We start from the raw sequence: 18849 nt of genomic DNA, 5'->3' as shown, positions 1-18849 counted from the left end.
AGAAATTGGATACCAGGAATTATCAAACAACAACTTGGTAAAATGTTATTTATCATCAATACTCCTAATGGTCAGTACAAACGTCATATTAATCAGATGAAGCCAAGACATTCAAACGAATTTCGCCAGCAACTACAGAATAGCTTCAGCCCTGATTACTTCTGCTTTTCATCACCATGTCAACAGCTTGTTGTTATTGAATCGCAGCCTGAAATCGCCGAACAGCCTAATCAACATCAACAAACAGTAGAAGAGCCAGTAATCGAAAATCCAACAAGAAGCCGTAGTACTGATGACAATACTGATGGTCCTAGACGAAGTACAAGAAGAAGAAAAGAAGTATCTCGTTATTCACCTGAACCTTTTCGTAAATAATATATTCATTTCAAAATATTCTTGCCTTAATTTTCAAATCATTATTTATATATGTATATCTGCTTACTACCTTCAACTTTGAATTTTCTGGGGGGAGTAATGTTATATATTTGACTTAATCCATTTTACATATTACATACAATAAATTACAACTGTGTTATTAGTATAAGTGATCTCTCATACTTGTAAGCACACCTATGATAGTCATAAGCAATGCATAAATAAAACAGTCTCAAAATAACTCTCAACGCGTGCTCATCTCCTTCCTACACCCAAAACATAACAACATGTATTTGATATTCTACCTAACACTAAATCATAGAATCTAAAATTAACACACACAAATAATTTTACTAATGCTGTGTCTATAAATACATTATGCACCCACACGCACCCACACGTTGCAGTGATAGTGAAACATACATATTTATTTATTGACCCTTTCTTATCTATTTTGGGCACGACATTAGTAGACAGCGGAATTTTATGCAACCCCTATTTTTGGTCGAATTCATGTCAAATTTTGGGACTGGGCATATTTTTGGCTTCTGATTAAATTGGAATCGAAACATATGACATATGCAACAAATATTTCTATAATAGGTACAAAAATGTTTTTATGTACAATTTTTCTGTTTAAGGCCCATACCTATATACGGACGTATACCCAGGGCGTGTGTGGTGACAAAAGTAGAACACATGTATTCTTATGAGAACTACCGAAATTCTTCGAGCGTATACTTTTTGTAAGTTAAAAAAGTTTAACATTGACAGAACGTTATTGTTTGTGTGTGTGTTTGTATTTTAAAAACAAAAGCCCAACAAAACATGAAATACAATTCATTGCAAAGGAAAATTATTTGTTTTACGAATGAAAACATTTAAGTAAGTTTCGGTCGCGGATTTTGTGTTTTAAATGTGATTTGGGACTCAACGTATTTGGGTAATACGGACGATCAGAGATCGTGTACGTCCCGTCGTTATTTATGTTTAGCAGTAAAATTCTTTTCAGACAAGACAATAAAATAGAGAAATGTATAACCGCAGCCCCAACCTTCAAAATACCGAAAATCGCGAGGTATCGTTCTATGGGGGCTATATGAAGGCCTGAACCTAAACCGACTAATTTTAGGTGGAAAGTTGTTTACCCCCAAGGAAGACTAAATACCAAATTTCAGCCATTTTGGCGGGATATTGAGGCCACAACCTTCAAAATACCGGAAATCGGAAGGTACCGTACTATGGGGGTTATATGAAGACGTGGACCTATACCGACAAATTTCAGGTGGAAAGTTTTATACCCCCAAGGAAGACTTAATATCCCGTGACAAATTTTTTGATTTTCCCCTATAATACTTGGAAACATAGCTTAATATCTCTCTTTGGCGTTATTGTAGCTTCGTTTTAAGATTACATGTCTTCAGCAGTCAAATCGATTGGCGAATCTTTTTGTAGAACATTTCATCCTTCTAACTCTTACTTACTTAGTTGGTCCATTACAGAACATTTGTTCCATAGACCGAACTAAGAAAAGATCTCCATTCCTCTCTGTTTATACCCTACACCACACAGTATTATGTCTTTGTGCATTTGTATGTAACATACAAAAGGAAACGAAATAGAACCACAGTTCCTTTTGGGGATATACATATAATCACTTTCTGAGTCGATTTATGCGTGTCCGTCCGTCTGTCTGTCTGTCCGTCTGTCCGTCTGTCCATGTATTTTTGTTCGCAACATACAGGTCGCATTTTTTGTCCGATTGAGCTGGAAATTGGGGACTACAACTTTTTTAGCCATAGGAAGAACGCTATTGCTTTTGGTGAAAATCGGTTCAGATTTGGATATAGCTCCCATATATATTGTCGCCCGATTCCACGTATTTGCTGCACCAAACACGCTACAAATAAGTGTGCAAAATTATATTGAAATCGGTCCGGATTTGGATATAGCTCCCATATATATTTTCGGCCGATTTCACGTATTTCCTGTACCACACACGCTATATATGTCCGATTTCGATGAAATTTGGAATGTGTGACTGAATTCTGTCTAGAAATAAATGTGCCAAATTATATAGAAATCGGTTCAGATTTGGATATAGCTCCCATATATATTTTGGGCCGATTTCACGTATTTTCTGTACCAAACACGCTATATACATATTTCCGATTTCGATGAAATTTGGAATGTGTGACTGAATTCAGTCTAGAAATAAATGTGCCAAATTATATCGAAATATATATATATATATATATATATATATATATATATATCACCAATATTTTTGAAAATTTAACATAGCTGAAGCCAAGGTTTACCCTTTTAGAACCCGCGACTCGTGATTGTATATTATACAAATTAAATACTTTTGGATAAAATGAAATGTTTTTGGACGTGGCAAAAAATATTTGCGTGGAAGCTGTGGCTATATTTATGTTAAAAAATTGGTGTAAATGGGTTGAAGCCACCATGTCTTTTTTTGTTTTCCCTCGATTTGTGAGTAAACCGCACTTCTCTCAAGTTTCCTGTCAAAGTAAAAGCAGAAGCAAACTAAATAAGGATCATCTCACTAATGTATTACTTTTCAAAATTTCGTCTGCTTCTACCATTAAATGATGCTGACATTTTGAAGCCAGATTTACAGTGTTTTTTGAAATTTTCTTCTAATTTCATTGCGCAAACAGGTTTTTCAAAAAACCATATATAGGATTGTAGTACTTGCGATTCTGAGTTATTTGATATGAATATTGTGAATGTAGTCTACACAGATTCATAGAAATCTGCATCCAAATGCGAAAATTTTGTGTGAACATTTTTCTAAAAATCGTATTTTTCGTGCCTATTTTTAACAATTGTCATTCGATTTCTTCGTACTTGATTGCACATTTTAGTTTTTTACGTTCCTGATCCAATAAATCATTCCCCGTGAAAATCCATCTACTAAAACGCGAGTTACAAGAAATTCCAAAGTAGAAAAATCATCTAAAATTGTTTTTGGAAATATCGCGTAATTTATCACGTTTTATACGGTTCGTTTCCACTGCAATGAAAAAATTAGTACAGCATCTTCGTTTTAGCGGAAACAGATATTTGAAAACTTCACTGATAAGGGAGCTACATTCATTTTATCCGAAAAAATAGTGTGTGATGCTACATCCACGGTTCTTGATTGATCGCCTTAAAATAGATATATTTCGATATAGATTTTCATGGCGAACACTGAAATCGGATGCGGACAAAAATTGTATGCACTTTGCGCAAATTAGCGATATTTTATAAGTTTTTTAATGCTAGGATGCAGCCGATGCTACATCTTAGCTTCCAAATTATATTTCAAAAAATATATATATATTAAAAGATATAGTCTCGCTGTACATGAAAATCACATGCGGACAAAATGATTTTGAAAATTTCGCGATTTACACGTATTTTAAAATGCATATAAATTAAAATGGGTTATTTGACCTCTATTTCCATTTCAGAAGCTTCGAGATATATCCTCATCAACCCAATTACCTTCCCTAATGGGAAAGCTTTAATATGAATGTCAATAAAGCAAAATCCGTCTATTTTATTGGGATATTTAAGCAAAATGAAGGCAGTATTCCTTTAGATTTTTCCAATATTTTCTACTACATAATGCGTGTGAAAAAATATTTTGTCAAATAAACAATTCTTTTTTGACCAAAATATGTGCTTATTTTGGCTGTAACATCAAAACTATAACACCAATCTGTACGACTGTAGTCTCATTTGATTCGCCGTGAAGTTTTGATCCACAAAAAATTTTTAGTTAATTTTATGACCACTAAATGGGCCTCAATTTTGAAAAAAGTTGACTTATATTCAATAATTTATCCATTTTATGTACATTCCGCGAATTCTGTGTAATATTTTGCAGGTATTATGCAATCTACTCGCTGAAGTCACTTCGAGAGAACTTTTTTGTAACAATGGTGCTCATTAAAACAATTAGCGTTTTTATAATATTTTTTTCTTAAAAAGCGCCATAACTTTTGTCCGCAACAACCAAAAATTGGCTCGCGACCAGATTCGTACTGGGAATTTTTTTCTTAACCTACATATCAAAAATCGTTGATGTAGCGCGAAAAAAAATTATCCTTTTTTTCTGGAATGGAATATGAAATAATTGACAATATTCGTGATATATATAATACATATATATTTTCGGCCGATTTCGTGTATTTTCTGCTCCAAACACGATATATAAGTCCGATTTCAATGATATTTGGAATGTGTGACTGAATTCGGTCTGGAAATAAATGTGCCAAATTATATCAAAATCGGTTAAGATCTGGATATAGCTCCGATTTATATTTTACATATTCACAGTGGTGTAGGGTATCACATAGTCGGCCCCGCCCGACTTTGATCCTTTCCTTACTGGTTTTCGCTTGAATTTTTGGATAACCGCGCCTTTTCATTTCTTCATCCACTTGTATGCTCCATCGAAGCTTAGGCCTGCCGATTCTGCGTGCACCGCCATGTGGCATGTATTCATACACCTTTTTAGCGGGTTTATCATCGCTCATTCTCATGATATGGCCTAGCCAACGCAATCGTTGCATCTCGATACGTTTAACTATATTCATGTCTTTGTATAGCTTATATAGCTCGTGGTTCATACGACGTCGATATTCACCGTCAACGCAAATCGGCCCGTAGATCTTTCGAAGAATTTTCCTCTCAAACACACCAAGCACTGCCTTATCTGCTTTATGTTTCTGTGTTTATGGCAGTGCCGAGGTAGACGAAGTCTTTAACTATGTACCTCAAAATTGTGGGTACCAACTTCCACAGTTGGTCCGAGCTCTATGGACGTTTTGCGCGTTGACACCATCAATTTGGTCTTTTCGCCGTTTACCGCCAGACCCACTTTCGCAGATTCTGCTTCGACCTTCCTAAAGGTATCAGTTACTTTATTTACTGATCGTCCCATGATGTCTATGTCTTCAGCATAGGCAAGTAACATGTGGCTATTGGTGTAAAATGTGCCATTTCTTTTGACATTTGCATCTCGTATTACCTTTTCCAGCAAAATGTTGAATAGGTCACACGAAAGGCTGTCTCCTTGTCTGAAACCTCTTTTGGTACAAAATTCTTCGGAGAGGTTCTTTCGAATTTTAACTGAGGACCTAGTATCAGTTAAAGTCATCTTACAAAGCCGGATGAGCTTTGTGGGGATACCAAATTCAGACATTGCATGGAATACCTTTGATCGGAGGGGACTGTCGAATGCTGCTCTATAATCGACAAAAAGGTGAAATGTGTCGATCTGCATCTCTTGGGTCTTCTCTGTGATTTGCCGCAGGGTAAATATCTGGTCAATGGTGGACTTGCCAGGTCTAAAGCCACATTGGTATGGTCCAATTATTTCGTTGACCATTGGCTTTAGTCGTTCGCACAATATCCCTGACACTTTCTTATAGGCAATAGGGAGAAGATTTATTCCCCTATAGTTGGAGCATAAAGTCTTATCTCCTTTCTTGTGGACGGGACATAGGACGCTCAGGTTCCAATCGTCGGATACGCGTTCTTCCTGCCAGATGGTGCTAACTAGCTGAGGCATCAGCGCGTCGCATCCGGTTTTAAACAGCTCGGCTGGTAAGCCATCGGCTCCTGTTGCTTTATTATTCTTCAGCCGGTTGATTGCTGTTTTTACCTCATCTTGGCCGGGTGCAGATTCGCAGATCATGGTCCTTAAAACGTTTGCGGGGTTCGTCAACTTTAGAGGGGTTTGTTTTTCTTTTCTTTCGTTTTTTCATAGTAGGCTGTTTTTTCTAGGGGAGGGTTACTAACCCGACGCCCAAACCCAAGTTTTTAACGTTCTTATGGGTGAACGCGCGGCACATGTTAGCTCACTACCTTTAACGGGTGTTAAAGGCAGTTCCCAGGTGACAACACGGGGAGGTCAGTGTCCACTTGAGATGAAAGAGGGACCAAGATAAAAGGAGGAAAGGAAAAGGAGTAAACATAAAAAGGACAATAAAAACGGCAAAATATTGGTTAGTTGCCAAAGAGAACGTACCTAAAATCTTCTGAGCGACATTTTTGTAGAATATTTGGATGTTGAAAAATCTCATCTTGTGATACTTCTACTAAGGTTCAAGAAATAAAGGACGAAAAGGATATTAAAGGAATTGAGTAAGAAGAATGAAATGTTCTCCAAAAAGATTCGCCAATCGATTTGACTGCTGAAGACATGTAATCTTAAAACGAAGCTAAAATAACGCCAAATATTATATTAACCTATGTTCCCAAGTATTATAGGGGAAAAATAAAAAAATCGTCACGCGATATCTCAGAAACTTGACCTTTCATCTCCAAAAAGAATTTTCCACCCAGACTTTTAGTTCCATTTTCTGTCACAGTGTTATTTATGACCGTTATATTTAAACATAACTCGTAGCATGCATTGAAAAGATATCTACCTGACTACATTTTACAGACTTTTAGTTCCATTTTTACGCAGGGGAGCCAATATTGTGTGAATGGAAGTGCATGAAATGCAATCTGTATTTGACAAAATGTACCATATATCGGTTTTTAATAATAAAATTGTTTTTTCACTACCTTCGGTTCAATTTTATAGTCTTATTTTAGACAATTTTTTTTTGTAGGAGAAATACGTTTTTGCATATCTGGCTGAGGCGCATGTTAACTCTCAAGCGAATCCACTGATTTGGTCCAAACTTAGTTTAAGTCATATCAGTTCACTGCTTCAGGTTCAAAATTTATTTTAGAATTTAAATTAATTCAACAATATCTTCGGATATCTCCCTCACAAGAGTTCAACATAACTGCAGTTTAAAGGCTGTTTGAGGATCCTATGGATATTTTGACAAAAGGTGCGTCTTGTGGTCTTGTTTACAGCGATATTCTATTTTTCATAGTCAAGTCCATGCTTCCTGACATAATGGTAAAAACCCTATAAGGTGATCAACTACAATGGCTGGTGGGCGTGATAACTGTCGGCCAAAATGGACATGTCGGTCCATTCCTTCAAGTACCTTCTCCGCAAAAGTGCAACCCTTTTGCCCTTTAATCCAAATCAAATTTATTAACGTAAGTATTTATTGGGCATGTTCACAATCATTAAGATAAATGGCCCAAAAGTTTTGATATTTTTGTCTGCAAGTTCATATGTCCAAAGAAGTTCACAAAATTCTGAAAACTACCTAAATGTGCATATTTCGGTTGTGTTACCGGTATTTGAGCTGTTATAGATAAAAGTCTCAATTCACACACAGGCTGAGGACATATCTTTGCCGACTGATATTTCTTTACTTGTTTTACAGAAAATAAAAGTAGTGAATTTTCTATTTGCTTCCAACTGTTTACAAGTCATGGAAATTAAAAAGGTTTTTGGGCTCAACATTTCAACACGCAGAAGAGAGATACAACAATATATATTTTCAGATTTTTAAAATATACTATTTTGTTGTTTGATTGCTCCTACAATATCTCTTCTCCTGTGTGAAATTTCCGTGTGGGCAGAGTCATTGTTGTTGTTGTTGTTATAGCAGCGTGAAACCTACGTAGAAGCATAGGTTTAATACTGGGTTGGCAGCCGCTGGCCGAAACACAATGGGTTCGGGTCAATCCGGTGCGTAAGAACCCGCTGCCGTGGGATTGAGAGTCTTTGTTGGCATATTTGCTTATTGTTATGTATTAAAACTTTGTAACTTTTGAAGCAATAAATTTAATTTTAACAAGTAAATAGCGTGAAGCCTCTTCTAACTTTTTATACCCTTCACCACGAAATATTTGGAAGTAATTAGTAATTACGAAAGTACCAATGTCCACAATTTTACGCGGAAAAGCTTTTTGACCACTGGCAACCAATAACCAAAGCAAACAAAAATTTTAGAGTCCTATCTCAATTTTTGTGGATGCTAGAGTGATTACCACAGACGGAGGGACTGAAATGCACAGATCGACTCAGAATTATACGATTAAGAATATAGGGTCGCAAATGATTATTTCCATGCGTTACAAACGTAAAATCAAACGTAATATACCCTCCATACTGTGGTTGAGGGAATAAAACTGTTTACATTTTTTTAATAAATAGCAAACACAGTGCCCAGCAAAGTTTTTAATGTCACCGAGTCCAAAAACTCGTACAATAAAGAAATTAATAAAGCTTCTTCTGTAACATGATACCAAAAGTAGAGAATGCTGCCTGAAGAAAAATCATGGAGTTTTTTAAGTTGTAGTATTTTGTCAGGACTTAGCCAAAAGTTTTTGAAAGTTGGGATCTGACTTTGTTTTCTGTGATATTTGTATATTGTTGGCAAAGGCCAAACATAAGTTTCGTAGACTGAAACAGTACTGCGAGGAGGATTCGGAGTATATTAACCGTCGTCTGTATCTCCCGACTCCGAGCATAAACGCTTTCCTATTTTCTTAATGTAAATTTCTGCATTTATTATTTTACTTGCTATCAATTCTGATAAAATAACAATGTTTTGGTGCTTTGATGACATAAAAGAGTATAATAATCTTATGTTATCGACACAATTGGATTGAAAATATTCAAGTCCAATTTGCATTCGCGGACACGAATTATCCATCTTTTTGAAGATATCTAATTCAAAGAAGTCGTTTAGGTTGCACTCAGAAATTAACGAAAACCATACAGAGTCTATTCCGATAAATATTATAAAAGTATTTTATAGAGGGAAAAAAATACTGAGATAAAAAATACCATGTCAGATTACTGTACACAAAATGTCAATGATTTGTTCAATTAAAAACTTTTTGAAATATGGGACTGAAGTTAGAGTGTGATAACTGGATATGAACTTTAAAGAAATTAAAAACGTTATGTTCGGACCGAACTTTTAATAAACTCTGTGACATTAATCCCTTTTGACATATTCTTGAATGGAATTATATAGGGATTGCATTGAGATTCTGCAAATCGAAAGGAATCCCAAAATCCATATATTTTAAAAAAATAGGCTAAAATCTTCCAAATACATACAAATACATTTTTGGGATATATGTATGTACCAAACCTAGAACATGTATGGTTAAAAATTTCAAAATACCGAGAACCGGGTAGAACTTTTTGTATTGCGACAATTTTTAAAATTGTATCTTAGATATTGTGAACTTTCTCTCTATTAAAATTATATACTTTGTGTCAAAAATGCATATAAAATCGACTAACTACACCTTAAGGTAGCTTTACGTAACTCTATACAACATTTAAATTTTCATAATTTTCCCAGCTAGCATTTGGAAGTGAGTTACTCACTTCTACCAAAAGTAATCGCTTTCTGAACTTCTTTTCTATAAAAGAGGGATACTTTATCATTTTACAATAACAAATGTATTACTGTTCAAATTAGATCGATCCGCAAGAACTACCTAGTGTCACAGAAGAAGATGAAAATTCTGCAATTGATTGTTTACACAAACAATTTACATTGTTCTATTATTTCTTCTCGTGAGAGAGATAATGTGAGAGTTTTACAGCTACTCCGAGTATTTGCAAATATCAACAACAAGAAAAAATATCAGTCAGTTTGATATTGTAAGTGCGAAAGGTACGGGGAAAAGTGAAATTGAAAAAATTAAATTAATAATTTAATATTTAAACATTTATAAATTGAAATGTAAAAAAGTGCAGTGACTAAATTATTGTGAATGATAAAAAGCAGAAAAATAATAATATGTATTGTCTATAATGTGAGTGATATTTAGATAAAAAAATAAATTTAATTTTGTTTATCATATAGAGAATTTGAATATTAAAAAAAAACACTAAAATAGAAAAAGTTCCTGACTGTTTTGTAAGAACAGATTAAATGTAAGTTTTTTTTGAATATATATTAAATATTGAAAAGATTTTAAATTGATTCATAAACATTTTATACTCTGTTGTTGTTATTAAATGCCCCTTATTTCAACTATGATGTAAGCACATTAGGGCGGCCCAAAAAATGTTTTGTTTACTATGGAAACAAAGAGCGCTCTGATGGCGCGGATTTAAGATAAACGATCGCCATAAATTTTCATATGTAGGATTTATTAATAAAATTGAAAAATAGTAGTTAGGAATTAAGAAAACAAATGTATTTTTTGGGTCGCCCTAATGTACAGAGACGTGGACATGCCGGCTAAGTCTGTGCCATCTGAGAATATATCTCTCTCTCTTTGCAAACAAATTCCAAAGTTAAGTTTTTATGTAATTATGTATAAGTTTCAATTGTAGTATTATTGAATAAAAGAAAAGGTATCGACGTAAGAGCAAATGATTTAAGAAAGTAAGAGAAATGATGTTTAGAAAAATTGTATTTTTTAATATTCTCTTCGTGCTAATTTTAGAGAAAACAATTAAAAAAGTGTCAGTCGGCTTTGCCGACAGATGTATACCCTCAGCCAATGTGAAGTGAAACTTTCACCTATGGACAGATCGAATGTATTTAAGGTATCTTCTGAACTTTGTGGCCCTTTTTGGACATTTGAACTTGCCGACAAAAATGTGGATTAGGAATTAACTGCACTAAGACACAAATGGTGAACTTTTGTGGGGGTGGTACCCTTGGGAGGACCGATATGGCCCTTTTAGAAGTTAAACTATTTTTTTTTTATTTCTTAAGTCTATAGATTCATATAATCCTTACAGACTAAAATATATTATAATACATATGTACAGTGTTTTTATATAAATAGATTAACTGTTTAGGGAAAGTATAATTTTTCTCTTTACCGATTCTCGACTTTCAGAGACATCAATCATGTTACTAAATTTGTTAAATTCCAAGAGTAGACGGCGTAGTGGGTCATTATTTGCATAATTTGACCTATAATAAGGTACTTGAAATAGTTGATAGTTGCGTGTTAGCCTGAATGGAACGTTAAAATAAAGGTTTTGGAGAATATAATCAGAAAATAGTTTTCCTTGAATAACGTTTAAAATAAATGTAACATTTAGCATTGTTCGACGACTTTTTAGTGTAGGTAATTTTATTAAATTTAACCAGTATTTGTACGACGGTAAGGTTTGAATGTTCCAGCCATGGTCCCTAAGACAAAATAAAAGGAATTGTTTTTGAACTGATTCGATAGCTTTTGTTTGGATAGAATAGACTGGATCCCATATAATAGAACCATACTCTAACTTGGAGCGAACAAATGATATATACAGTTGTTTTGTTACCAACGGGTCTGTGAATTCTTTACTCCATCTCTTGATAAATCCCAGGTTTTTATAAGCTTTATTTGTAATTATAGATATGTGTTGTTTGAAATTGAGACGATTATCTAAAAGGATTCCCAAATCATTAATAGAGTCAACATGTTCAACATTCTGCTCATTTAAATAATAACGAGTGTAAATTTTCTTTAGTCTATAGAATGACATGTGTTTGCATTTAAGGACATTTAGCTCTAACAAATTTGTATTGCACCAACGGCAAAAACGGTCTAAATCAGATTGAAGAAGATATTGACTCGATGCATCACTAAAAGAACTGAATATTTTGGCATCGTCGGCAAACATAAGAACATTAGAGTTTTGTATAACATTTGGCAGGTCATTTATAAACAATGTAAATAATACCGGTCCAAGATGGCTCCCTTGTGGAACCCCAGATGTGACATTTATTTTATTGGAGATTGCAGCACCAAATTTAACCATTTGCTCTCTATCACATAGATAAGATTTAATCCATTTCAATAATGAATTTGAAAACCCAATATAAATATTAGGAGATTCAAAGTTTGGACCAAATTGGTTGCCCCATTCAAGGGATATCGTCGTAGCATTTTAGTTACATTTTTTAAATATTGGGGAGAAGTACCGGAAGTTGTGGACAGGTATTGCCCCATGAAACTATGTTTGGATATAATATGACGAAGACCAAATATTGGACCAAATCGGTTGTACTGTTCGAGAGCTATCGTGCTCTCCGTCCGCAACATATGGTGACATCGGGGTTTTTTACACCTTTCGGGCTGTTTTCCCAATAAATATTGACTTTCCCCTGAAAAAACTTTTACTGTCGTAATGAAGGTAGCGAATGCAAATCGCTTTAACAAAAATCAAAGTGATTCGGGAGCAGGTCTTAAAGTGAACTTATCCGAAATTTTGTGTGAGAGGTACCAGAAGGAGGAGACAAATATAATGTATATTCGAACCTGATCTATATTTGGTAGATTTATTAGGATGTGCAAAGTATGGATTAAATCGGTCACTCCCTTCAAAAGTTATCGTGCGCACATTTTTTTCCGAACATTTTTAAACTTTTGTGGAGGAGGTACCTGAAGGAGTGGACCAATATGGCTTATCTTCGAATTTAAGCTATGTTTGGACAAAATATTACGAACGCCAAATTTTGGACCAAATCTGCAGATCCGTTCGAGAGTTATCTTGCGCTCCAACCACTACACACGTTGTCATAGGGGCTCTTTGCAACTTTTAGGCTATTTTCTCAGGAAGTATGGACTTGCCCCTGATGAAACTTGTACCGTCGTATGGGGAGCAGTGAATATAAGTTGTTGCAACAAAAATCAAAGCGATTCGAGAGCAGGTCCTAAACTGAACTTCTCCGAAATTTTGTGTGGGAGGTACCCGAAGGCGTGGACCGATTGAGTCCATATTGGAACCTCATCTAAGTTTGGTAGAAATATCACGATGTGCAAAGTATGGACCAAGTCGGTTATTCCCTTCAAGAGTTATCGTGCGTACAAAATTTCCGAACATTTTCGAACCGGAAGGAGTGGACCGATGTAACCCATCTTTGAACTTAAACTAAGTTTGTGCAAAATATTGCGATAGCCAACTTTTGGACCAAATCGGTTCATCCGTTCGAGAGTTATCGTGCGCACCAGCCAGACAGACGGACGGACATTGCTAAATCAACTCCAAATTGTCTGAAACACATTTCGTCCAAACATACTTGGGGTCTAAAACCATTATTTCGATGAGGCACATTTTGCCCGTATGAAAGTGTATATCAGCAAAAAATCGTCTTTTCCATTTCAAAAAAATCAAAAAAAAAATTTTGATACTACATCTATGTTTTTTGGTCCGTTTTAAATATGCTAATTAGAAAAAATTCTAAAAAAAAAAATCGCGGCTTAATATAGTAAGCTGTTATATCCTATTTTCGTTAACTGAATTCGCACCCTTTGCGATGATGCAAAAAACAATCGAAAAGTTTTAATGGATTCGCGAACAATTACATTTGTTAAATAATTTCACGTATTTACAAACATATTTTTGAAACAATAGCGCTTATACTTACAAAAAATATACATAAAAAAATTATAGCAGCATCCAGACATTGTGAGGAATAAAATGAAACCTAAGTCGTGAAGTTTGGAGCTGTAGTATTCATGTTATTTGCAAAAATACAAAGAAAATATGACGAAAAATAAAAATCCTGTTATTCTAATTTTATTTTTTATGGTTTTATAGGAAAGGTTGAAGAAAAAATTTTTAGTTCTTCGTCATTTTCGTCCAAATTTCACGCAATAATGAAGATATTCCGTTGCAACAAATTTTTCGCTTATAGCTTTCCTATTGGCGAATATTTTTAAAACATATTAAATCACAAGGAATTCCAATTGTGGTATAACATTAAAATAATGTTATATTGAATATTACAACATTTGAAACGCATATAAACCGCGTAATAGTAAAAATGATATGATGCGCATCCGATTTTCCAACACAGCGAATCAATCCCTTTTATTTGGTGTACAGTTTGTGAAACTCTATTTGGTGGCCACGATGTAGCGTCTGTTGCATATTAAGGCGCAAAATACAGTTAGATGGTCATAATTTCCACGAAGTTCATTTACATTTTATGCGCATCCGATTTCTATGATAACCTTTAAAAAATACATCATTTGATGTCGTTTCATTGTGATCCATCAAGAACCGTGGATGTAGCATCGCACTTAATTTAAAAAAAAAAAATCAATTGTATCTCAATTAGCGATAGTTTTGAAATTTATGTTTTTGCGCATTTTAAACAGGCATATAGCTCTATTTATTTCAGTAAAAATTACACTTTCAAAACGCGTTTCAATGCGCGCAATTTTCAAAAAAATTTTTTGCAGATTTTCGAAATTTGAGAGGTATCATATCCGCCGATCTAGTGAACGGATTTGGACCCGTCATGGCTTATTAGATTCAGAACGTAAAAAACTAAGTTCACGCGGGTTTCATAGACAATTTAATGACAGTTGCAAATGTTGAATCAAAAAAACAGTTTTTTTATAAATATTTAAATTTAGGAGCACAGTTGCGCGTCCCGATTAGAGCAAAAATTCAAAAAACCCAATTTTTCAGTCTTCAAAATGTCAGCATCCGTTTGAGATTGATGCAGTGGTTATATTAAAAAATTATACATTAGAAACTTAATCTCTGAAGTGTATTCTTTAACTTCTTCTTTGAACATTATACTCTACATTGTATTGTAAAGCCACTAATTGAAAATTGACTTTAAAAAACTCGTTTCCTTCAACGATTTTTTCCTATTTTTTACATTAATATGACCACAGCTTCCGCTCAAATTATAATTTTAAGAAATCCATCTGTGAATCGTGCTAAAAAAGTTTATTATACCTAAATGCGTTCAAAAGTTAGGGTATATTACAACAATTTGCGAGTTACAATACCCCATACCTCAGTTTCAACATAAGTAAATTTTCTACAAAAAGGCCGATATACCCTTTCTAGCCTAAAGGCTGAGGGTATAATGATTTGTTTAGTATAAAATAAAATTATGTTTATGAATAAAAATTTTTATTTATATTATTTAATTCTTCAGTTCTAACAACAGAATTGACCACAAAATTTATTACATGGCGATAGATCACATTATTGGCCATTGCCACTATTTTATAGTATAAGATGCAATATCTTTCAAACAATGTACCACGCACTCAATACTACTTAAGGGTGTCTACTTATTTGCTGCCTAAAGGTATTACATCCAGCAAGTATTTTTTATCGCCCATTACCCGAAGCAGTCACTCCCGGGCGATAGAAACACACATCCGCGATATCGCATTCTAAATGATGTAGGCACACCGTTCGGGAAGAAATGAACCACGCACTCGTTTCCTCATAAATGTGTCTCATGCGTTGTCTTTGAAATAATCGCTGTAGTTCAGAGTCGAGAGTCACGATTGCGATATTTTTAGGAGGAAACGAGTGCGTGGTTCATTTCTTCCCGAACGGTGTGCCTACATCAATTAGAATGCGATATCGCGGATGTGTGTTTCTATCGCCCGGGAGTGACTGCTTCGGGTAATGGGCGATAGAAAATGCTTGCTGGGTATGCTTATTAGAATATCTGCGTGTGTGTGTGTGATTATTTAATGTGTATTATTTCTTTCAGTATCAAGTTATCCAGGTGGATTGTCGACACGCAATTGGAAAATAAATGTGAGCTTATATTTGTTCACAGAACACTCCTTACATTGTCCATAATTTTTACTTACGAGGAATTGGACAAGTTTGGCTCAGAAATCCAAATTAGGAATGTGGAATTAGCAAATGATATTATCCCCACAGGTAAGAAAACTATGTATATGTATCTATGTACTCTTAATCATTAGAACCCTCCAATTTTTAATCTTAGGTTATTTATTCTTATTTATATAATGAATCTAGTATTGTATGCTGTGTCATTATTAGTAACTAATTAAAAACGAGTAGTTGATCATTTTTAATTATACACTAGCGATCATCTGAAGAGGTTTGATTTTTTTCTTTTTATATGTTAAGGTATCTTCTGATGTGTTCGTATTACAGAACCATACTATTTAGTTTTTGAGAGTCCTATACTATGCCAACATTCCCAAGAAAAAACTTGACGGTGTTGCCATATTTCGGAAAATATCCCAATTATAATAAAAAATGTACAAAAAAGTGTTAATTTTTTTCGATTATCAGAATAGGTTTGAATCAAATAAAATTGTACTACCCAAGCAAATATTGCGCAGTTTATTGGTTTAGTTTAGTAAAATGGAACATTCTGATAAATCCTACAACAAATTTGACCCGCTTTATTTGGAACGTGGGTTCAATTCTGAACATGAAAAAGTTACCAAGAACTTTCAGATAAAATCAAGAAATGTTAAAACAAAAACGTTTTATAAACATGCTTTAAATAACTTTTTGATTTCGATAAAATAGAAAGGCCATTGAAAATAGTTGGTATTTTAGTTCACAAGTCATAAAACAAACAGGAATAAGTACAAAAGAATGGACTACTGAGGTTATACAGCACTATAAAAGTCGGCGATATCATGCCCCTTTGAGTTAAATTTTAATTACAATTTTCTACTTTATTGTCGTCGATGAAACATTCTTCCAGACCAATTTTTCCCAGTTCCGTTGCTAGTGGACTGTATTTCTGAACGAGAGAATGAAGTAGAGTTGGGATTGAGATTTGAATTGGAAGCTGTGTTAGATACAGAAGACGGTACGGAGGAAGCGGAATTGACGGGAATCTTGTGAAGAAGTGTGTTATGTCGCTTATTGCAAGTATAGCCGTTATGCTTGCTTGGACAATTCTTGACCGAATGTGTTTTTGAGAAGCAATTAAGACATAACCCCTGTCGCTTTATCTCTGAACTGCGAACATCAGTATTCATCCTTAGGAATTTTGGACACTTTCGAATAATGTGAGCCTCATTCGGACATAAGGGACATTGGACTTGTCCGATAGAGTCTGTTCCTAGATAGTAAGGGTAGAGTCGGGAAGCCTGTTCGAACATAAGACGAATATAGGATCCCAACTCTTCACGTCAATATCATAAGTCTTCAGAACGGCAATGCAAGAATATAATATGAATGTAGCTGAAGTTATTGAAAGAAAAAATTTGAATGTATGATGTATATGTAGCTGAAAAGGAAAGTTTGTGTTTCCTCTATAGAAATAGGAATAAGAACAGATCAGTGCAAATTTTTCTTAAGAATTCAGAATGTTCAGTCTCAGAATAGAGACGTATTATTTCAGAATAGAAATAATAATGTTTCAGAATAGAAACGAGTTACTTCAGAATAGAAGTAACTATAGTAAAATCAGGACTGGAAGTTCACTGAATGTGGTGTGGAACGAATATGATGGATTGTTATATATTGGGCATCAGAAAGAATATAACGGATTGTTATAGATTGGACATCAGAACGAATATAACGGACTGTTATCGCTTGGACACCAGAACGAATGAATAGTACTAGAAAGAAGTACTAGTTTTGGGCGGATATTACGACGAGTTTCGTGATGGGCCGGGTTATAGTTCCCCGTTACTACATCTGCGACTGGTACACGTCCGTCTGAACCCTTGTATACTTTCGAAATGCGCCCAAGGCGCCACGCGTTCCGTGGAAGATTGTCATCGATGACTGCAACGAGGGAATCGACCGTGACGTTGGGCTCGGAAATTTGCCACTTATTGCGTTTTTGAAGCTCACTCAAGTATTCGTTCTTCCATCGAGAACAGAAAGTTTGGTGAATAGCCTTAAGCTTTTCTCAACGATTTAAAATTGAAATGGAGGAAATATCGGCATGTGGATCAGCGGGAACCAGAATAGGAGTCCCAATAAGGAAATGACCTGGAGTCAAGGCAACCAAGTCAGAAGGATCCTGGGACATCGGAGAGAGAGGGCGCTAATTTAAGCATGCCTCTATGCGACAAAGCAATGTGGAAAGTTCCTCGAACGTGAATTTCATAGTACCTGCGAATTTTCGGAAATGGCCTTTGAAGCTCTTAACCCCTGCTTCCCACAAACCACCCATGTGAGGAGCCCCTGAAGGAATAAAGTGCCACGACAACTGCTGAAGACCATAATGGTCCGTGACACTGTCCCGAGTGGTTTGTAGGAAGTTCCGAGCTAAGAACCTTGAAGCACCTACAAGTGTTGTGCCATTATCTGAATATAAATCCAGAGGACAACCTCTGCGTGAAACAAAACGCTGAAAGAGATGTGGATGTCGAAAGATCCGATGTGGCCTCCAGATGAATAGCTTTCGTGGAGAAGCACACGAAAACACAAACATATCCTTTGGTGACACGACAAGAACAACCATTGTAAGTTTTAATATCGAATGGCCCAGCGAAATCTAAACCAGTTCGAGTGAACGGACGGGAGAACTCAGCTCTTTTTGGTGGAAGGGCTCTCATTAACTGTTGCTGACAACGATGCTTGTACAGAATGCAAACTTTACACATATTAATGGTAACCTTGATGAGATTCTTGACCTTTGGAATCCAATATAGAGATCGAATTATTCTCAGAACTAGTTGGTTACCACCATGAAGAGTTACTTTTAATGAACGAATGAGACCAGCAACTTTGAATAATGACAATTGTATGGAAGAATTATTGAATGTTTCTCATTGTATGATATTCCAGGTGCGGACGAAAGACGGCCACATGAACGAATTAATCCTTCCGGATAAAGGAAGGGA

General features: G+C 35.1%; 1 protein-coding gene across 2 annotated transcripts in view; it reads left to right on the top strand.

Annotated features, from left to right (window-relative positions):
* The window catches only part of Spc105R (Spc105-related), a 140075-nt gene that overhangs the window by 94928 nt on the left and 26298 nt on the right, over positions 1-18849 (top strand). For both annotated transcript variants that reach the window (XM_073956518.1, XM_073956511.1), the window contains one exon: positions 15768-15943. In XM_073956518.1, the coding sequence (XP_073812619.1) occupies positions 15768-15943 (176 nt within the window). The remainder of the gene's footprint in view (positions 1-15767; positions 15944-18849) is intronic.

The sequence above is a fragment of the Musca autumnalis genome, unplaced genomic scaffold (assembly GCF_047663935.1).
Source record: "Musca autumnalis isolate F117 unplaced genomic scaffold, ASM4766393v1 scaffold_1, whole genome shotgun sequence".
Taxonomy (NCBI): Eukaryota; Metazoa; Arthropoda; class Insecta; order Diptera; family Muscidae; genus Musca; species Musca autumnalis.
Note: the sequence above shows the minus strand (reverse complement) of the source record. Positions and strands in the feature narration are given on the sequence as shown.